General features: G+C 43.8%; 1 protein-coding gene across 5 annotated transcripts in view; it reads left to right on the forward strand.

The window, feature by feature from the left end:
- The window catches only part of gria4a (glutamate receptor, ionotropic, AMPA 4a), a 195,887-nt gene that overhangs the window by 107,416 nt on the left and 65,063 nt on the right, over nucleotides 1-23,408 (forward strand). For all 5 annotated transcript variants that reach the window (XM_015951696.3, XM_015951695.3, XM_054742742.2 and 2 more), the window contains exons 11-13: nucleotides 14,150-14,356; nucleotides 19,519-19,734; nucleotides 22,251-22,411. In XM_015951696.3, coding sequence (XP_015807182.1) covers nucleotides 14,150-14,356; nucleotides 19,519-19,734; nucleotides 22,251-22,411 — 584 coding nt within the window. The remainder of the gene's footprint in view (nucleotides 1-14,149; nucleotides 14,357-19,518; nucleotides 19,735-22,250; nucleotides 22,412-23,408) is intronic.

Here is a 23,408-nt window from a genome sequence, read left to right on the forward strand (position 1 = left end):
GCCGAGCTTCAGCACTCTGGCCTGCGCACGCCGATATGTGCCGTATTTGATCATTTTTAACGATGTTGGAGAAATCTGAAGGTGGTGAGTCATTCTGGCAGATTGTAATTAACACCCTGTCTCATGCAGGTGTTCTGACATTATAAACCTCACACACAGAACATTGTGGATGGAACAAAATAAATCAAGAAATGATTCCCATTCAGGCTATTAACAGCGCGCTGAAGATCTGAAGTTCAGAGTGCGTCTGCCAGAGGTCAGACGCGTTCCAGCGGAACCACGGCTCACGGGTGCACAAGTGAGCACATCTGGGCTGGGCATAAGTAGTTTTACAGCATTGGTTTAAATAGCGCCAATAACGAGACGCGGTGACTGGAGCGGCTCATGGAGCTGTGCCGCGTGCACACACACACACACACACACACACACACACACACACACACACACACACACACACACACACACACACATTCAATAAGCGCGCACGCTGCACAAACTCCGGCGCGCCGTCAGACTGAAGGCAGAAATGAGCTCTGCCTCCTCTGTGATAAAAACTTTTAAGAGGTTTTATAACATTTTTCATTCCAGGTCAAATTAAGATATTAGCTTCTATTTTGGAATGACGTATTAAAGTCGGGTCCGCTCCAGCCAGTGACTCCTCATGAACCTGACAACTCAGGTTACTGCAGCATTTGTTATTCCAGTCCGCGTGGCAGCAGATCGCAGATTCAGCCACACCATAAAACAGCAATAAGTCGGTGTGAGGCAAAAGTGAACATCATGGCTATATCTTTTCCCTTTTCCCCTATAGACATTTGATTACGCACAAGTAGGTGACCAGCTCAGGTTTATGCAGAACAGAAGGAAGGAGAGCGCTCTGACCGCACAGGTTAAATGTTCCTACTTTAAGAAAACCATTAAATTGCATTTTTTATGTGCTACCTGGGCACTCTAAATATGTATTTAAAATTAAATCAAAGGAAATTGTAATGGTATCGAATGTTTATTGATTACTATTTAAAAAATGAAAGTGATGGGGAAAAAGGTGGATCATATTTTTTTAACCCTGTCTGTTTAGCTTGACGTCTGATATATATATATATATATATATATATATATATATATATATATATATATATATATATATATATATATATATATATATATATACATACATATATATATATATATATATACATACATATATATATATCTATCTATATATATATATATATATATATATATACATACATACATACATACATATATATATATATATATATATATATATATATATAGCCATGCCCTGATGTGGGGGCTGGGGGGTGCGTCGACATGGTCGGGACATAGAAGGGGGTGCGCGGCTAAATAAGTTTGGGAACCACTGGTCTAAAGTATATTAGACACTGTCCAAAATAGACGATAGAATAGCAATCCCTATTGAAAAATTGGAGGTGGATCTATCAGTCAGCTTTGACCAGAACTTCTGGTCCCAAACGTGTTAAAAAACTTTTTAAATGATCAGACACCCCAATATACAACTAATTTAGTACAACATTCTTCACAGAGAACACTATACAGGTCATCGGATGTTCAGGATGGGGTTTGTGTCATCTGACACCTGTACACACTGCACAAACAACATTCCTGACAATTACATCCACACATTGTAGTCCTGTCCAGGAATTTTGGAGTAGAATATGTGAAGAAATATCAATGTGTCTGAAATGTAATATCCCAAATTCCCCCTCTCTTTGTTTGCTGGGAAACCTGGACAATGTCCCGACTGAAACACATCTGGTTCACATGGTTCTGACTGTCATATGCATCGCTAAGAAAACGATCCTTGTGAATTGGAAAAATAGAGATATTCGTTGCATTAACCAGTACAGAAATCTTTTATAAGATCATATTACACTTGAAACAGCCTCTGCTTCCCCTTCAAGTCAATCTCTCTGGGCTCCTTTGATTGGTTCCATCACATAGCGATGATGAGGGATCATTGATATTGTCCTGTGGGATGATGTGGGTGATGTGTCGGAGGATCTGAGTTTGGACTATTCAGACATTCCCTGGAGGTGGGCCTGGGTGAGGGCCTGGGGGCTCGGGGTGTGGGGGCGGCGGGCCCCCTTTGGGGATCTGGGCAGGGACTTGGGGATGGGGTCCTGACTTATAAGCTGCCGGGAAGAAGGCAGGAACAAGCGGCAGTGCATGGCCCAGGCTCAGGGGCCTCAGGTGGACCCTGGCTCCTCTGAAATAATAACAACTCTGTCCCATCATGGGGGAGGGAGATGTCCAGGAGGGGGAGGACCCAGCCTTACCTGGATGTCTCATGTCTTTGCATATTCTGGAAGGTGTGCAAATGTAGGGATGGGAGTAGATGTTCTGCTGGGGTGGGGCCAGGTTGGTGCCCTTGAACTCCGTGGGGCTCTGCGATGCTGCTGCTTTGGGCACTGGCGAGATGGACTGGGGTCTCCATGCCCTTGGGGGCATTGTGGGAACAGAGGTGCCTACTGGGGCCAGTGGGGGGAGCTGGCTCCCTGGAGGGCTTAGGTCAACCAGCCATTCCTCCCCATCCCCATACATTTTTCTCCTCCTGCTCCTTCACATCATCACACAATCATGCACATAGGACCTTGGAGGGTGGGCAGGTTAGGGAAGTGGGTATGGATCCCATTTCCGCATTACTGTGGCAGCCTGCCCCCCGATGTCATTTGCCCATTAAACACTTCCACCAACGACATTCCATGCAAACACACACTTAGGACCTTGGGAGTGAGCACACTCAGCAGCATTTGGCAAGTGGATCTTTCAGCCTCATCCTGAGAGCCGGTGCCCACTTCCAATTTTAAACTGCACTTAGACACAGAGGGCTGTGGGGGGAAGTGGGGTTGTGTGGTTGCATCAGATGACGTAGGCCAAACGATACCTACACTGCCCGCTCACCACAACCATGAAATACACCTCATCAACACACACTAACAAAGTATTGGAGCAGGCGAAGGGAGACTAGGGGTCTTAGCACACCTCTGTTGTCGCTTGGCTTCCTGGGGCTGGAGGCTAGGAGGGGGAGCTGGCCATCTTGTTGGGGTCTGGGAAATGTTGCGATGTTTTTCTCATCCTTATGCCAGGGTGCCTGCTCATCAGCATCCCAGCAGAAAGGGGCGAACTCTGGGAACCAGTGATGGTTGTATGCCTTGTGCAACAGTAACGGGACCAGAGTGAATAGGGTGTGTATGGGGAGCATGAGTGGGTGTCTGGCGTGCATTTTTGTAAGTCTTGGGTTGTATGTGCATGTGTGAGCATGAGGGAGGTAGTGTGTGACTGTGTTTGTGTATGACTGTATATGTCAGGTGGGGCCTTTGACTCCTCCCCTCTCCTGGAACTTCTCTTGAGGATATAGATCTTCGTCCCCCCTCCCCCTGCCACACCCGGTGTGAGGGGTTGTGCCTTGGTCTGCCTGAGTGTTCATGGCAACCGGGTCTGGGGGTTTAAGATTTTGGCATCTGCCTGATAGATCCCGGTGGCTGCCTGGTGGGGTCTGGGTCCCTGGGCTCTGCTGGGTCCCCGGCAGGGATGGTCACCCCTGGGTCCCGGGTCGCTGGGTCCCAGGCTTGGCCAGCTAGGGGGTCGGAGGCTGCGGGCGGGCCTGTGGGCTTGCCGCTGATGTCTCCCGGGACTCTGCCGGCTGCTGGTTGTGGCCCCCCGGGGCGATCCTCTGTGCCTCTCCAGGGGGGCGGGGGCCTTTCTGGTTGCAGTCTCCTTGGGGTTCCTGTGTTCTGGGGCAGCGCCTGGATCCCTGGGACTTGGAGCTCCCCCCGTCTCGTGTGCATCTTTGGGGGGCAGATCTGTGGTCCTTCACACTCTCTGTTGGACACTCCTATAGAGAAACCTTACATAAACAAGCGCGTGTACACACACAGGTGCTGACATGGTGCTCTCAAAAGTATGGGCTTGGGCATGTTAAACACAGGTCTTAAGACTATGGTGGGCACTTAATGCACTGTGATTTATTATCGTGTTTCTTCAGTTAAGCAATGTTGATTATATATTTTCATCAAGTTGACGCAGTAATAGCTAGATCTTGTTGTATTGCTGTTGTGTCCCATTTTTTGGGTCCTTTTGCTTTTTTTTGTCTTTTTCTGCAGGTCTAGAAGCAGACTCTTGTTCATTGTTTATTTTTGTGGACCCCCCCCCCCCCCTCCCCCCCCTCTCTCTCCCCACCTTTTCTTTTCCTTTCTCTTTCACCTCTGTCTCCGTGTCTGGTCGGAATTACAAAGCATTCAACAACAATAACAATAAAGTTTTAAGTATCAGGCGTGACATTAAAAGCAGACGCTTTGATGCTCCACCTGAGAGTAAATCTGTAAGACTTGTCACCAGCATTCAGACATCAATTCTGCTTGCTTCACAGCCAGACAGGATACGGTAAAAAAAAAAAAAGTAACGGGACCAGAGTAAATATGGTGTGTAATTGGAGCGTGAGTGGATGTCTAGCATTCATTTTCTTAGGTTGTGTGTGTAAGTGTGAGCATGAGGGAGGGAGTGTGTGACTGTGTCTGTGTATGGCTGTATATGTCAGGTGGGGTCTTGGACTCCTCCGCTCTCCTGGGACTTCATGTGCTACTACACACCTTCATCTACCCTCCCTGCCACATTTGGTGTGGAGTGTGGTGCCTTGGTCTGCCTGAGTGTTCGCGCCTCCCTGGTCACGGGGTTTAAGATTTTTGGAGTCTGCCTGATCAATCCTGGGCTGCCTGGTGGGATCTGAGTCCCTGGGCTCTTTTGGGTCCTCGGCGGGGCTGGTCGCCCCTAGGTCCCGGGTCGCTGGGTTCCGGGCTCGTCTGGCTTGGGGGTGGGAGGCTGTGGGCGAGCCTGTAGGCTTGCTGCAGATATCTCCCGGGACTCTGCCGGCTGCTGGTTGTGAACCCCCAGGCCAATCCTCTGCGCCTCTCGAGAGGGGGCTGGGGCTTTTCTGGTTACAGTCTCCCTGGGGTCCATGCGCTCTGAGGCAGCTCCTGGATCTCTGGGACTTAGTGCTCCCTCCATCTCCTACACCTCTTTGGGGGGCAGATCTCTGGCCCCTCACACTCTCTATTGGATGCTCCTATAGAGAAACCTTACATAAACAAGCGTGTGTATGCACACAAGTGCTCACATGGTGCTCTCATAAGTATGGACTTGGGCTGTAGTTGTTTCTAATTTCAAAATCTCCTCTCCTTGATGACATCATGCTACAGACCCCAGTTTTAAATTATTTTTTTTTTTGTTTCAAGAGGAAGAATAGCAGATGATTTACAGGATGTAAGTCCTACAGTTTGCAGCCTTCACCTTCAGATTCTTCTTTCCATCTTCATTTTTCTGCTCTGTCACTCTGTAAATCGACTCAGTCATGCCTGCTCGGTCAACCTTCCTCTGCTGTTTTGAGTTCCCCTCAGAGGGTTTCTGAACTACTGCACTGGCACGAAACCAAAACTAGAGAAATGATATTAATACGGGAGGGCGGGATTTGTCTAACGCTGAAAAGACGTTATTATTTATGCCCTTACTTGTCTTTTACTTTTGTCTTTCTGTTTTCAGTGTGGTTCCTGCAGCTATAATTCTTCATGTCAAAAATGAAATTAAATCCAAAGCTCCTGCTGCATAGGTCACTGGATCATGCAAATAAATCTAACTATACATGCATGCTAATGTATTTAACCTCAATATCATGAGCAAAATCTGCTGCCATGAACTTAAGTTATTTCTGTTTCCACATCATGATACTTTTTCTTTTCTGTAATGCTGTTCCTTTGGTTAGTCGTTGCACAGAGGTTAATTAATACATCAATGACTATGTGTCTCTACAAGAACCTTTTCGTCTTCGTCTTCCTCCGCTTATCCGGGTCCGGGTCGCGGGGGCAGCATCCCAATTAGGGAGCTCCAGGCCGTCCTCTCCCCGGCCTTGTCCACCAGCTCCTCCGGCAGGACCCCAAGGCGTTCCCGGACCAGATTGGAGATGTAACCTCTCCAACGTGTCCTGGGTCGACCCGGGGGCCTTCTGCCGGCAGGACATGCCCGAAACACCTCCCCGGGGAGGCGTCCAGGAGGCATCCTGACCAGATGCCCAAACCACCTCAACTGGCTCCTTTCGATCCGGAGGAGCAGCGGTTCTACTCCGAGTCCCTCCCGAATGTCCGAGCTCCTCACCCTATCTCTAAGGCTGAGCCCGGCCACCCTACGGAGGAAACTCATTTCGGCCGCTTGTATCCGCAATCTCGTTCTTTCGGTCATTACCCAAAGCTCATGACCATAGGTGAGGATTGGGACGTAGATCGACCTGTAAATCGAGAGCCTGGCTTTCTGGCTCAGCTCCCTCTTCCCCACGACAGATCGGCTCAGCGTCCGCATCACTGCAGACGCCGAACCAATCCGCCTGTCGATCTCCCGATCCCTCCTACCCTCACTCGTGAACAAGACCCCGAGATACTTAAACTCCTCCACTTGAGGTAGGACCTCACCCCCGACCCGGAGGTGGCAAGCCACCCTTTTCCGGTCGAGAACCATGGTCTCAGATTTGGAGGTGCTGATCCTCATCCCAGCCGCTTCACATTCGGCCGCGAACCTACCCAGCAAGAGCTGAAGGTCAGAGCTGGATGAAGCTAGGAGGACCACATCATCCGCAAAAAGCAGAGACGAGATTCTCCTGCCACCAAACTCGACACACTCCACACCACGGCTGCGTCTAGAAATTCTGTCCATAAAAGTGATGAACAGAACCGGTGACAAAGGGCAGCCCTGGCGGAGTCCAACCCTCACTGGGAACAGGTCCGACTTACTACCGGCTATGCGGACCAAACTCACGCTCCTCTGGTAAAGGGACTGAATGGCCCTTAACAGAAAGCCACCCACCCCATACTCCTGGAGCGTCCCCCACAGGGTGCCCCTGGGGACACGGTCATAAGCCTTCTCCAAATCCACAAAGCACATGTGGATTGGTTGGGAAAACTCCCATGCCCCCTCCATCACCCTTGCAAGGGTATAGAGCTGGTCCACAGTTCCACGGCCAGGACGAAAACCACATTGCTCCTCCTCTATCTGAGATTCAACTATCGATCGGACCCTCCTCTCCAGTACCTTGGCGTAGACCTTTCCAGGGAGGCTGAGGAGTGTGATCCCCCTATAGTTGGAACACACCCTCAGGTCACCCTTCTTAAAGATGGGGACCACCACCCCGGTCTGCCACTCCCTAGGAACTGCCCCCGATGACCACGCAATGTTGTAGAGACGTGTCAACCATGACAGCCCTACAACATCCATAGCCTTGAGATACCCAGGACGAACCTCATCCGCCCCCGGGGCTCCGCCGCTGTGTAGTTGTTTGACTACCTCAGCAACTTCTGCCCCCGAGATCGGACAGTCCATCCCCAGGCCTCCCAGCTCTGGTTCCTCCTCGGAATGCGCATTGGTGGGATTGAGGAGCTCCTCAAAGTATTCCTTCCACCGTCCGACTATAGCCTCAGTTGAACCTTTTAATCAGTGAAATTAACCATCAGTGTGCTTTTTTGGGCATAACTAAATTAGCAGACATTTAATGGAGCTTTTCCAGGTGTCCAGATAAAATAACTAATGTGCTGGGATTGTGTTAAGATGAGAGGCCAGTTGTCAACATAATCCTTATGATTAATTTGAACAGAAAATCAAGCTAAAACTGTGTGATTTAAAAAAAACTGTTTATCAACTAGGAAAATATTATTTGAACTGTCAGTTTTGTCATTTAAAACACTTTTAGGACACCTGAAAGAAGTTGATCAATCTTGAAAACTTCTAACTCATCAAATTCTCACTTTGGATTGATGTTCATCCTGAGTTTGACTATTTTTAGTAGCTTGTTGATATAAAAGTTTAAACATCTCCTGGTTTATTTCATATTTTGCTTAAGAAAAGGCAGAGCTTGTGGTCTTGGCTCGACTCGACTCGAACTTTATTTATGTAGGACCTTACCGACACTTACATGCCACCAAAGTGCTTCACAGACACAGATAAAAAATAACACATACAATCCACTAAAAATGAATAAAACACAACCAAATAAAAACATTAAAAATGACTAAAATAGCAACACAGTCAATCATTCACACAGATTTAAAAGCCAGTTCATAAAAATGGGTCTTCAGCTTTGATTTAAAACTGGTGCAGAAGAGGACTGCTGAATGTAATGGAAGTTCACTCCATAGTTTTGGAGCTGCAACTGAAAAGACTTTTGTCACCCCGCACAATAGTCTTGATCATTAGTCACTGTAAAGCTGCCAAATTAAAAAATGAACTTTGACACTCCTGAAAAATATTGCTCAAAACTCACTTTAAAATATTAATAAAAGGTTATGAATAAGTCTCTCCTTGGAGGAGAAAGAAGACGACTCTTGAGGTTTTAAGAGTAATTTATGCCACAAACCTCCACATCACAGCAGATCAGACATTCCTATCAATCAGGCAGAACGTCCTCGCTGCTTGACTGAATCCAGGTGCATTTTAATTTCCTAAATTTCCTAATACTTTCTCTGAACTCCAAGTATTAGTTTGTACAGCTAACTGGCAGAGAGACAATGACTGGCTGGCCGTATATAAAGATTATGAGCCATAATTACAGTAACTGCCTGCTAAATGGACTGAGTGGAAAGCTCAGTGACTGAAGCAGATTGTAGCTGACTGACTGCATGGCTTGCCTCTCCGGTTATCTGAATAATTAAATGTCTTGGTGGCCAGAAAACTCTTACAAGACAGTCTGGATTTTTAAAATGAGGATCTGGCAGGTTGGACGAATGACTGGATTCCTAAAAAAAACTGTACCGTCGGATGATTGTTGCTTTTACTGGTTGGCCAACTGGATTACATAACTGGTCCTGTCGTCTTATTCATCTCTCATCAGCTTTTATTATTCACTGCCACACAGCTGCCTCCCTCGTTCGTTCACCCTTTTCATTTCCTAATGTTTGATTTTTCCTTTCTTCTATTTTTTCTGCTTTTGGTTTCTTCTTTATCTCGGAGGTATAATTCTTTTTCAACCCTCTGCAGCCATCTTGTTTTTTATTTTGTTCATCCCTGACTCCTTCTAGAGTTTAATATGACCTGAAACACCTCTCCCCTCTTCAACCGTTTGACCTTTGTTCTTATTCTTTCTTTTCTTCTCACCTCCTCTCATGTCTTTTTCTGCCCGAGTCTGCCTCAAGATGCCAAATTAAGCAACTCTGAGAGACGATGATGATTATTTCACCCCAGGAGCTTAAAATTAATGCACAAACAGCTACTTCACAGAGAGATACATGCACCCCAGCTCTGGTATCTAGAACATGATTATTTAAAAAACACAACGTTATTACTGACAAAAAATAACATAAAAATATATATTTTGCTAACTTCTCATTTTTTAATGTTTTTTATTTGTTTGTTTATTTTAAGCTCGGTCAACAAGATTCCAACTCCTTTCCTTCAGGCTTCCATCCTACAATTTTTAGCTTTTATTGTTTTTTAACACACCTGTTTTAAATGACAGAAGCCCTCAAGGTGAGGTACTGTATGTGGACTCAAAACCATTGAGTTACCTCGCCAGTAAAAGGTTTTTATTTATCGAATTTAATGTCTAAGAATGTAACTTTTTATTTATCTGTAAAACAATTGTACAGAAAAAAGTGAGACAATATTTATACATTTTTATTTGTTTGTTTGTTTATGACTTTGGTCCAGTCCTTGCCTTTATTATGATTTCTTTTTTTTTTTTTTTTGAGTTGATGTTGTTTTGCAGTTTTTAGAAAAAGGATCAAACCATTCATTTTTACCCTTTTAAATGCACAAGATGAAATCTGCAGGGATCGCTAGAAAATCAAGTGTAAAATATGTCAGCGGGACATCAGGATATTTATTATTAACCAAGCTGGGAGCAGGTTCCTTGTTGTAATTGCATATTGTCAGAACAGAAAAAGGAAAATATGCAATCATCAACTAAATTATTTGCGCAAATAAAATTAAACAGTTTACTTGGTTCTAATTTCTAATTCACTGATCTTAAAAGGATATTGCATTTTTGTTCTTTTGTATCAGCTTACTGTGTTGATGGCTCTTTGTAGTTTTAAGAGGGCATTTACTGTTGTTCTTTTTCTGATGTAAATTAACATTATAATTCATGTTGAGTCAATAAAATAAGTCTCAGGCGCTGCTAGAGTGTCCAGTAATGACATTTTGGGAGAAATCTGTGTGTGTGTCGACATTTAACAAAAGGAGTGATCTTGTTTCTTTTAATGGCAAAGACGGTGTTGATGTAAAGTGTCAAAGGGGAAAAATATCTTTATTTTATTCTGTTTTTTTAACATGTAAGACTGATGGATTTGATTATGGTTTATTTTTCTGGGATTTTGTCTTTTCTTTTATCTCATATGAAAGTTTTGGGAAGTGATTTTTTTTTCCTTACATTTATTTGGTATAATTAGATTAAATGGCTGTGCAATTTCAAAACATGCAAACAACATAACAAACAAAAAGTGATTATTGTTTTATTTTTATATCAATTCTATTGCTATTTGAAATCATGCAAATAGCTTTGTGAAATATGTTTAAAACAATGCTGGATTCAGCTAAATGTAGCATGCTAGTGACCTAAGGGTAATTTTTCAATGGCATATTTTTTGTATTAGTGCAATATATGGATGGATATTTTAGGCGTACGTTGGTGAGTTTTATGGAAAAGTTATGAAAAATCATACTTGTAGATGGCGCTGAACAACTTCAGTTTGGCATGAACAGAATGTTCTGACCAAAATGACAAACAGCTAATCACAGCAGGCCAAGACCAAAGTGGATGTGTGCCATTTCAACTCTAACATCTGAATAGATGGGGGTGTTGGTCTCATTTTATAATGGCCGTGTTCATCTTTAGTCTTGACCAAGAGGAAAACTCTGGCTGCCAAAATTGAAGCCAACACAGAAGTGATAGAAATGCAGTTCCTCCCTCCTCCATTGGGGCTGGATCCAAAAAGGGGCAAGTTCCCATTGACTTCCATGTTAAAAATGCCAACTTCAAAACATTTTGGGTTTAATAGGTCAAGTCATGACAACTCTGAGGGGGTGATTTTTTTGGAACTCATCTGTAATTAAAGCTTGAAATTATGAATACTTAGGGGTATGTCCTTTGATCAACAGGTAGCAGATGAGCCGTCAGTGCTAGTGCTAGCGACTTGCCTCCTGCTTGCTTCAAGGAAGGCTTCAGCCTCAACCTCACAGTAAAAGCGTTACAGCCTAGAAGGCAGAGGGTGGCAGAGTAACTCAACTGCAGTTTTCTGGCTAAAAGCATCCGTCAACTACCGTTAGCTTCAATTAGCTTGTAGCTACATCCGCTTAGAGTTTGATGGATGTCAATCATCTGCCCCCACCTTCGCAGCCTCACTCTCAGCTGCTTTTTTGTATTTTATGGGAGTGACGAGACGCGCGACATGGCCAAGATTTTGGTGGTGGGAACCACCCAACAGGCCTCAACTCAGCTCTTCAGAAATCTATGGGTGACGGCAAGGAGGGTTCGTCCATATTAACTTGAACTAGCAGTTAGCTCATCAGTCTAGTCAGAATTTAATTCCTTTTCTCCAAACTGCAGTTGTTCAAAGAGCTATTTACAACATGTAAGTTATTCATTTTCTTAAACAAAAAATCACTCAACTTAGAAAGATGTTTAACATTTGATAAATGAACACTACACAAAACCCAAAATCTGACTGAAACAATGCGAGATTTTCAGAGAATCAAATCCTAAATATTTCTTTAGTAATGTTTGTCAGGAAACATTTGTACCTAAAAACTAACTTTATTCAAATTAATTAACAGAAACTTTGCCCTAGTTCCCTGCAAACACGAATGTGAGTGGTTCAGGATGGATTCCTAAACCCTTGTTGGTTTTGCTGGTAGTGTTTATCTCTCATTGTAAGGTGGTTTTAATCATTCTGCCTGCCTCTGAGCGGGACTTGCTTTGGGTCTAATTTAATTTCCTGGATTGAAGATCCTTCTGCAGATTCTTCTTGAATCTCTGCCGGAGTGATTTCATTGCTTGTTTGACTGTTTTTAGTGTGAAAATTCTCTTTGATTAAACTGTTCTGAACAGAAAACTGACTGAGCAGCTCAATTTGAAGAATGTTATGGTGTTGTTGTGTTTTATCATCTCCATAAACTGCTTCATGAGTATTATAAAGGCCTGTTTGATTAATTAGATGAGATTAGTCTGATTAAAAAGAGCTGGATAAGATTTTAATAGCCAGACTTTGGTGTGGATCAGAGGGAGCAGCCCCGAGCGTAGAACCATAATTCTGCTTCTGAAGGATGCGCTGTCATTTACAACAGTCTGCGTTTCTTTTCTTTACGTATAAATCTCCAACATGCAGTAAGGTGTTTGTTTAGTTCCATATTTTTCATTAATCTTTTACCTACATGCACAAGAATCTGTGTACCTTTCACCATACAAGCCTCATCTTTGTTTTCTGTTGGATTTTTGTTCACTTCTACAGTATCTTCTCAGTTTGTGAGTCTAGTGGGGGACCCAGTGGAGTTGGGTAGAATAAGATGAAGACTCTGAAAGTCAGACATTAAAGACATAAAACATCAGACTTTGACACTTCTTTTTTGAAATCTAGCTCTAATTTTGCCTAATTTAATCAGCAGTGGGTTGTCATTTTTCATATGAGGCCAGGCTGCTTTATTTGTATAGAACATTTTGCACACAGAAACAATCCATCTTGCTTTCCTGGAGCAAGAACAGCAAGCTCATGAATAGAATAGAATAGAATAGCACATACACTTAGAAAAAGGAAGGTAAACACACAAAGGCAAAAAGCTATTATTTTAACCTTTAACCACTAAATACAACAAATGAATAGGAAAACATAGGTTTCCAGACCTATGCAACAGGAGGCCACACACATACTATTGCACAAGTATTGAACACATAGTGAATATTGCATTGATGTTATTGTGTAACAGGATAATGCCAGTACCAGTTAATCTGAGGAGTTATCCATTCTTACTGCTGAGTAAAAACATTAAAATCAATGTGACAGCATAGAACAGCAGATTTTAAAATGAAATAAATGAGTATCCATTCATCCATTTTTGGCCACTCATCTGGGGTCGGGTCGTGGGGGCAGTAGCCTAAGCAGGGAGGCTCACCCCCGAATTCCACTACCTCCGCTCCGCTCTGCTCCGGCACGAACTCCGCAGCAAAATCGGTCCTGTTGTAGTCAATCAGAGCTATTCCACTACTGCGGCAGTGCGGCGCAGTGCGCCGCCCTCTGTTCCGTCATCTGTCAAAAATAGAATCGATCCTATTTTTGCCCGACGCCGGAGCACCTTCGCAGTCAATGGACAGGAATCACAACCGCCCAACAGGAAAGGGAGCGAGCACAGCTTCCGTTATTTCACAATAAATCGATAAGCAAAAGGAGTTTTTTGTTTCATATGCACAGGTTTAACAACTTTTAACAACTATCAATGGCGACTGAACTTTAAATGCACAAAAAAAAGCCATAAATACAGTTTCCACTATCAAAGTAGTCACACTTTGTTGATCCAAACACTGCTGATCTCTCAACACAAATGATGGGCAGATTAAACAGTTCATTTCGATGCTTCTCCCACACAACGGGCTTTTGGATCTAACTTCTGTGTTTATTGCTCGGACTGTATCGCAAGATCTCGTAAATCCCGCGCATGCTTGTTTGCGCACCTCAGATCTTCGCACCCAAGCGGAGCCGTTGTAGAGCGGGTACCAGTAAAAATTGAGTTCGGAAGCGAGCGGCTGCGGAAGGCGGGGGCGGGGCGGGGCGGAGCGGAGGTAGTGGAATTTGGGGGTTAGTCTTCCCTCTCCCCAGCCACTTACACTTAAAAATAAAAAAAAACTAAATTAAATGTAAGAATAAGATAAAAGGGCAAAGTTAAAGGCTGAGCAGTTACAGTGCAGAAGGTGCAGCATGAGAAACATTCCTTCTTGATTCATTTAAAACATGAACATTTGTTTTTTTTTTTTACTTCATGGTTTTTCCTATGTACAATGTTCCCATTCAAGCTGCTGTTTTCCCTGGATTGCTGCTGACATGTTCCTCCAAACAGCTGTCTTTCTCCCCTTTTGCTGGTTTTCCAGGAGGGTCCATATGTGATGCTGAAGAAGAACTGGGAGCTCTATGAAGGCAATGACCAGTATGAGGGATACTGCGTGGACTTGGCTTCAGAGATCGCCAAACACATCGGAATTAAGTACAAGATTTCTATAGTGCCAGATGGAAAGTACGGCGCCAGAGATTCTGAGACAAAGATATGGAATGGCATGGTTGGCGAGCTTGTGTATGGGGTAAGGATGAAAATGGCGTTTGTTCTGTTTTTTATTAGTGAGAGCGTCATATTTTGATACCGTCTCCCACCAGGCTGGAGATGCAACATTACAAGAAAATACAGAAACATCCTGGGAATGAGTCGGTGCCTGAAGTGAAGAAGTTTAATTATCTTGGTGTCTTGTTTGTAAGTGCAGCTGGAATGGGGCAAGAGATGGATCATTGGGTTTCATAAGCAATAATGACGGCACTGCTCCTGTCTGTTGTGCAGAAGGAAACTGAGCCAAAGTTATTGATGTATTGCTCCAGATATAATCCAACCCTTACCCATAGTCACAAGATTAAGATCAAAAAGCAAAGATGTAAGATCCAAGCAACTGATGAGGGTTTCCTAGAAACACAGTGCAGCTTGAAGTAGAGCAGCTGCTCCTCTACATCTAAAGGAGTCAGCTGAGGTGTTCCAAGTTTCTGATTTGGATGCTTCCTACCATCGTTTGCAAGCTTTATGGGTATTTCCAAATTAGAAGAAACCGTAAGACAGACCGGATACATGGGCTCATCCAACTGTAGACCCACCACCCGCAGGAGGAACATGAAGAGTCCGGTGCAATGTGAATCGGGTGGCAGACCAAGGCGGGAGACTTGGCGGTCTGATCCCCGGACAAGAAAACTGGTTTTTGGGACATGGAACGTCACCTCGCTGGCGGTGAAGGAGCAGGAGCAGGAGCTTGTGGCAGAGGTTGAGCGGTACCGGCTAGATATAGTCGGACTCACCTCGACACATAGCATTGGCTCTGGAACCCAAGTCCTTGAGAGGGTTGGACACTCTCCTTTGCTGGAGTTGCTCCAGGTGAGAGGCGGAGGGCTAGGGTTGGCTTTTTGTTAGCCCCAAGACTCTCTGCCTGTGTGTTGGGGTTTACCCCGGGGGGACGAGAGGGTAGCTTCCCTGTGCCTTTGGGTCGGGGAACGGGTCCTGACTCTTGTTTGTGCTTATGGGCCAAATATCAGTTCAGAGTACCCATTGGGACTCCATTGTCCTGCTGGGGGACTTCAATGCTCATGTGGGCAATGACCGCTTGACCTGGAGGGGTGAGATTGGGAGGAATGGCCCGCCTGATCTGAACTCAAGTGGTGTTTCATTATTGGACGTCTGTGCAAGCCACAGTTTGGCCATAACGAACACCATGTTTGAACATAAGGATGCCCATCGGTACACTTGGTACCAGGGCAGCCTAGGTCGCAGGTCGATGATAGACTTTCTAGCCGTATCATCTGACCTGCGGCCGTATGTTTTGGACACCCGAGTGCAGAGAGGAGCGGAGCTGTCAACTGATCACCACCTGGTGGTGAGTTGTATCAGATGGCAGGGGAAGATGCCGCGTAGACCTGGCAGGCCCAAACGCATAGTGAGGGTCTACTGGGAGCACTTGGCAGAAGAACCTGTTAAGACGATCTTCAACTACCACCTCCGGCAGAGCTTTGACTGTGTCCCGATAGCAGTGGGGGACATTTACTTCGAGTGGGCCTTGTTCCACTCTGCGATTGTTGAGGTGGCTGTTGCTAGCTGTGGTCGCAAGGTGGCCGGTGCCAGTCGTAGTGGCAACCCCCGTACCCGCTGGTGGACACCAGAGGTTTGGGGAGCCGTCAGGCTGAAGAAGGAGGCCTACAGGGCATGGCTGGTCTGTGGGTCTCCGGAGGCAGCAGACAGGTACCAGATTGCAGCAGTGGCAGTTGCCGAGGCAAAATCTCAGGCGTGGGAGGAGTTTGGTGAGGCCAAGGAGAAAGACTATCGATCGGCTCCAAAGAGGTTCTGGCAAACTGTCCGGCGCCTCAGGAGAGGAAGGCAGCAACTCGCTCACACTGTTTACAGTGGGGATGGGGAGTTGCTGACGTCAACTGGGGCTATAGTCGGACAGTGGAAGGAATACTTTGAGGAGCTCCTCAATCCCACCTATGCTCATTCCGAGGAGGAACCAGAGCCGGGAGACCTGGGGATGGACTGTCCAATCTCAGGGGCAGAAGTTGCTGAGGTAGTCAAACAACTACACAGCGGCGGAGCCCCGGGGCGGATGAGGTTCGTCCTGGGTATCTCAAGGCTATGGATGTTGTAGGGCTGTCATGGGTGACACGTCTTGCATGGTCATCGGGGGCGGTTCCTGTGGAGTGGCAGACCGGGGTGGTGGTCCCCATCTTTAAGAAGGGTGACCTGAGGGTGTGTTCCAACTATAGGGGGATCACACTCCTCAGCCTCCCTGGAAAGGTCTACTCCAAGGTACTTGAGAGGAGGGTCCGATCAATAGTTGAATCTCAGATTGAGGAGGAGCAATGTGGTTTTCGTCCTGGCCGTGGAACTGTGGACCAGCTCTATACCCTTGCAAGGGTGATGGAGGGGGCATGGGAGTTTGCCCAACCAATCCACATGTGTTTTGTGGATTTGGAGAAGGCTTATGACCGTGTCCCCAGGGGCACCCTGTGGGGGACGCTCCAGGAGTATGGGGTGGGCGGCTTTCTGTTAAGGGCCATTCAGTCCCTTTGCCAGAGGAGCGTGAGTTTGGTCCGCATAGCCGGTAGTAAGTCGGACCTGTTCCCAGTGAGGGTTGGACTCTGCCAGGGCTGCCCTTTGTCACCGGTTCCGTTCATTACCTTTATGGACAGAATTTCTAGGCGCAGCCGTGGTGTGGAGTGTGACGAGTTTGGTGGCAGGAGAATCTCGTCTCTGCTTTTTGCGGATGATGTGGTCCTCCTTGCTTCATCCAGCTCTGACCTTCAGCTCTTGCTGGGTAGGTTCGCGGCCGAGTGTGAAGCGGCTGGGATGAGGATCAGCACCTCCTAAATCTGAGACCATGGTTCTCGACCAGAAAAGGGTGGTTTGCCAACTCCGGGTCGGGGGAGAGGTCCTACCTCAAGTGGAGGAGTTTAAGTATCTTGGGGCCTTGTTCACGAGTGGGGGTAGGAGGGATCGGGAGATCGACAGGTGGATTGGTTCAGCATCTGCAGTGATGCGGATGCTGATCCAATCTGTCATGGTGAAGAGGGAGCTGAGCCAGAAAGCCAAGCTCTCGATTTACCGGTCGATTTACGTCCCAATCCTCACCTATGGTCATGAGCTTTGGGTAATGACCGAAAGAACGAGATTGCGGATACAAGCGGCCAAAATGAGTTTCCTCCGTAGGGTGGCCGGGCTCAGCCTTAGATATAGGGTGAGGAGCTCGGACATTTGGGAGGGACTCGGAGTAGAACCACTGCTCCTCCTCGAAAGGAATCAGTTGAGGTGGTTTGGGCATCTGGTCAGGATGCCTCCTGCCTCTATGTTTGTCAAGTTCGGCAAAAGAGACAATTATAAAAAAAAAATACATTAAATAATTGCTACTTTTCTAATGGTTTTTATCACAAAGTGTTTTCATGACAGGGAAACTGTCTCAGTCAGACCGGCTGCCCAGCTTCAGAGCAATTGCATCCCTACTAACTACAAAATGATAATTTCCCAATGAAATGCTGCTCATTTATGGATTTAAGCCAAATATATTAATTACCTTTAATTATAGGAGATTTCATATTGCAGCTTAATTGTTACTTTGAGTAAAATGAAAGTAGTTGCTGAATAAAGACTAAATCAGAACTTGTAACAGATTGGCTCAGGTTTAAATGGTTTTTAAATCTTCTGTCAAGCACAGAAAATTACTTTATTTCAGCTCTTTATTTCTTTTTTCTTTCTTGGCTGTAATGATTTTATGTCTCCTCTTTACTTTTTCTCCAATGAAAGCTTCAGGTTTGATATATTGTTTGTCACTTTGGAAACTGAATTGAAATTAATCACTTGATGGAACAATTTCTAATTTCTTCCGTTCACTCAACTCTTCAGTCATTTACAAAAACACGCTTCTGTGATGTTCTCGCTAACTTTATGAAACATTCAGGTGATTAAAAACCTCACATAGAAGCTACTGTTTTCTCAAAGTAACAAGTTCATTGCCTTTCACTTTAGAAAAATGAACCAAAGCCACCATGCAGCTGCAATAACAGCTTCAGGTTTCTTATTCTATTATAAAAACATCTGAAGCATTTTTGTGAATAGCAGAATAATTTTAATATAATGTAAAAAAAATACCAACCACTAATATTTTGTCTTTGATCACATGGAGAAATACTTAACATGCATTATTCTTCTTTTCAGGACAACTGCTTGTGAAGTTCATTTAAATGTAGTAAAATCTGAAAAGTAATGACGATATTAGCATTTCAAAGACTTTTTTATTCCAAACAGGGGTTCTGTTGTTTTAATTGAGAGTTACATTTGTTCTTCAGATGGGATGAAAATGCACTTGTTCACCTTTTTAGGATTTTAGAGGGCAAAAGAATACATTTGAGATGATATTTGTAATTTTTTAATCTACAATAAATCATATTATTGCACTTTGGAACAGGACACACTCGTTACACTTATTACTCAAGAGGACAGGAGTGCTGTGGGATGTTCATCTGATCAAACAGCATAATTTAGATTTTAAAAATACAACACAGTTTTTATTAGTGACATATGATAATGTTAGAAACATCAGGAACTGCAGAGTTGTTTATAAAAGAGGAATTTTAGTTGTAACGTTTTATCTAATGTACTTTTTTTGTCTTTTTTAAAAAGCTGATTCTATTTATTCAACTGAGAACTGATTTGCACTAATTAATTATTAAAGCTCATTTCAAATATGACTAAATATTTAGACTTAATTTTAATAAACGCTGTGTTGCAGAAACCTCTGTGTGTGTGTGTGTGTGTGTGTGTGTGTGTGTGTGTGTGTGTGTGTGTGTGTGTGTGTGTGTGTGTGTGTGTGTGTGTGTGTGTGTGTGTGTGTGTGTGTGTGTGTGTGTGTGTGCGTGTGTGCGTGTGTGTGCGTGTGTCTGTGTGTCTGTGTGTGTGTGCAGCCATTTGTTGGACCTCGCTGACTAATTCATATTCTTGATGTGTCACTTTGAGGCTGACGTGCCATATGAATTGCCCCTCTGTCATTCCAGCTTGACCTCTCCATTTTCTCTCAACCTTTCTCTCCTGATTTGTTCTTCTCCTGCAGCAGTGGTCCTATGTGCTTCCTTTTTTCGCTGTGTCACACTTTTATATACTCTCTGAAGAATTAATTATGTTATAATGCGGCTGGACTGAACTTCCTCCCCCCGATTTTCTTTGCAGAAAGCAGAAATTGCGGTTGCCCCTCTGACCATCACACTTGTGAGGGAGGAAGTGATTGACTTCTCCAAACCCTTCATGTCTCTGGGAATCTCCATCATGATCAAGAAGCCTCAGAAGTCTAAACCGGGTGTCTTCTCCTTCCTTGACCCACTGGCCTATGAGATTTGGATGTGCATCGTGTTTGCTTATATTGGAGTCAGTGTTGTTCTTTTTTTGGTGAGTGAAGGCTACAAATTAGACAACTTGTTGATGACTCTGGAATGCAGGTGATTGTTCTAGAGTTACCAAAGCTTTGGGGTCAGGGATGAAAACCGCATTTAAACTTATGACAGCAACACAGTTCAGTCTCAAACCAGCAACTGGACCATCCAGTTGTCAATCTCACTGAACCACCACATTAGCTGAGTCCTCCTTTCATTACACATTTGGCAACAGAACACCACTGGAGTGTGAGGTTCTCCACTCAGTAATATCAGAGAAGGAGAAACGGCTGCTACCACTTCAACTATAGGACAAACTTTGAGAGTCCCAAAAAGAAAAACACCATTTGAAATCATGGACAACAAAAGATGTTTGGACCTAGAAAACAGCCACTGGTGTTTAGCGCTATCTCTCATCTACTCTAGAAATGCACGTTCCGATATTAGCCAGACATAGCCCCGGGAAGAGAGCCGACTGGAGGGGTGGGAGTTCTGTGTTAAGAAGATTTGCAATTGCAGCTTTAAGAATCACATTTCAATCCATCATCAATCAACATGTTTATCTAGAACAGGGTGGCCAGTCCTTGCCCTGAAGGCTGCTGTTCCAGGACCTAGGCATTCTGATATTGCTAGCTCTATTAAACATTTGTTTTGTATTTTATAATAGCTTTTTGTGATTTATTCTCCTTTATATTTGTTGTCAAAATCTTTATTTTAATTCCACTTAATCACTCCATTAATTTCCTATTCAGCTCTCTGCACCCATCCCCTTTCTTGCTATGCATGCAGCTTTGTTTTTATTGGCCTCACTTCTTTCCAGTCAACAGACATACGACCCAGCTAATAGTGATGAAGAAGAGTTTCTCTCTTAAATGTAGAGGAGGAGGACTCACCTGTCATAGTGATCTACGTTTAAGGTCATATTAACAGCTAACATTATAAATGTGCAGGAGAGTCTTTAAAATGTCACAGCATGGCTTGAAATGTAAGATGTTTGATGGATTCACTGACTTTATTTTGTTTTGTCAGACCACACATAGACTCAGCATTTAAGCTACGTATTTATAGCCTGGCCTGCCAGACTCGTTCTCTGTTTAATTCTGCACAGACAGAGTCTGGTAGCTCACAGGCAGAGAGGCACTTGAGGGGCGGGATTAGCCAGCTCAAAAATAAGCAATCAGAAAAAAGACTGAAATGCTGACTGGACCACGCAACGCTGTAGTAAAAAAAAAGGCGTCTGGCAACGGCGCAAACATCATTTATTATTTTAGAAAAAATACTTTTAGCGCTTCTACTTGTTGTGGTTTTAAAGACATTCAAGTAATTTAGAACAGAGTAAAGAGCTCCAGTGAACTGTCTTTGTTGTTTATGAGAAACTGAGCGTCGCTGTATGTGACATCTGCAACGCTGTAGTTTTTTTAGCTGTAGTCAAAAATGGTGTCTGGCGACAGCGCAAACATCTTTCTTTAGAAGAAAGGGTTTTAGCGCTTCTACTTGTTGTGGTTTTAAAGACGCGTCCAAGTCATTTAACAGAGGAAAAAGCTGCAGCGAACTCCGCCTCAGTCGCCATGTTTATGACAAACTCGGAGGAGTCTGGCAGGCCAGGCTAACATATTTACACTGTGGATGAGTTGGCATACACAGCTCTAACCACTGGATCTGAGCAGCACATCCTGCAAATGACCCAACTGAAGAGACGCTTTGGTTTGTTAATCGGTGTCAGTGCTCCTTGTCAGTTGAAACTCACCAATTGTGTCCTGAAGTGCACCAGGAAACTGTGCTAGCATCTCTGCACAGTTTCCTGGTGCACTTCAGGGCAAATTTCAAGGTGCTAACTTCTACTGTATAAGGCTCTTCAAGGAACTGCTCCACCTTCATCAAGGACCCTACGCTTGGCTGATAGGGAACTGGTAGTAGTTCCCCATTCAAATAAATAAATAAATAACAACCAAATCAGTTTTCTCCCCTTTTGCTCACTTTGTCTAATTTTTTGAGTCTTAAGGCCATTTTTTAAACTTATTTTAATGCCACCATGAACTGCAGCATACAAGATATGCAAGCATGAATATAAAATATTAAAATGCTTTCACTGGTGTAAGATCAAGTCAGAATATCACATACGCTGATAGTAAAGCGTGTGGATATGGATGTAGACATTTTCTTTTTTTACATGAGGTAAAAGGACTCGTCACCTTTTTTTATCCATTTAGTTTTTGTAGAAGAGTTAGGGTTAGGGTTAGGTTTACTGAATTAACAGTAAACAAGCTATATACTATTATTGGTCTTAAGGAATTTTTTGCATCTATCATCTATATAAAAGCTGCCTCACTCAGCTTTTAAAGGGTTTTTTGTGGATTTCAATATTTCATCCAATCAAATCTTCGGTTTCTACATTGGCACAGGAAGTCAATGAGTCTGCATCATTCAAACTGAGCTTGTTAACCTTTAATCTACTCTTTCTACTTCTTCTCTTTTTTTAATCCTCCCTAATCAGAAAATTGTGTCACCCCTTTTCTTTCTCCTCTTTCCAAGGTGAGTCGCTTTAGCCCATATGAGTGGCACGCAGAGGAACCAGAGGAGGGGGCCCCCGAGCAGGGCCCCACTGACCAGCCTCCTAATGAGTTTGGCATCTTCAACTCGCTGTGGTTTTCTCTGGGAGCCTTCATGCAACAAGGCTGTGACATCTCACCTCGGTGAGTACATAGACATGTGCATGGTACCAGCAGGGCAAAAGACATGATGTGTTTATGTGTGCATGTATGTAAAGGCCACTTTAAGTTTCAGTGTAACAGTGTGTACTGTCAGTACCTTGCCTGTTCTGATTCAGTGTTGACAGTGTTTATCACCTCTTCTGGTATTTTCCAAGTTTCCTAAGAAGTTGTCTGAGATGCCGAAAGAAATAAAGAATATTTCAAAAACATTAGATTTCCTGGAAACGAAACAAACAAGCTCTCAAATGCAAATAGAAACCCTTGAAAGTGAGAACACCTGCTGACATTCCAGCAGTCTTGTCCGCATGGATCTGGTGTGGTGGATGATTTAGCAGTTTGCTAGGTGGACATGCATTTTTAATGCACATAGGAAGGAGCAGAGTCCAGCTGTATTTTTAGAATATTTATAGGAATGTGGCATTTTATAATTGATAAGCTGAGAATGCAGTTTGGTGAAATATTCATAGCCGGCATCCTCAAGACCTTTAGGGAGCAAATCTGAGGAGGGAAGGAGCAGCAGGGAACGCTTCACACCACGACAAAACAAAATGCATCTTTCTTGTTAGCTTTGCACCCAGTTCTTTCCTAGACTGTAAAACTAACTATTGGACTCCCTGAATTTTTTTAAATAAAAAAACAATGTTAAAAGCAATTGAATATATATATATATATATATATACATACATATACATATACATGTATATATATATATATATATATACATGTATATGTATATATATATATATATATACATATACATGTATATATATATATATATACATGTATATGTATATATATATATATATATATACATATACATGTATATATATATATATATATATATATATATATATATATATATATATATATATATATATACAGGTCCTTCTAAAAAAAATTGCATATATTGATAAAGTTCATTTTCTGTAATGTACTGATGAACATTAGACTTTCATATATATTACATTCATTACACACA

This window comes from Nothobranchius furzeri, chromosome 13 (genome assembly GCF_043380555.1).
Source record: "Nothobranchius furzeri strain GRZ-AD chromosome 13, NfurGRZ-RIMD1, whole genome shotgun sequence".
NCBI lineage: Eukaryota > Metazoa > Chordata > Actinopteri > Cyprinodontiformes > Nothobranchiidae > Nothobranchius > Nothobranchius furzeri.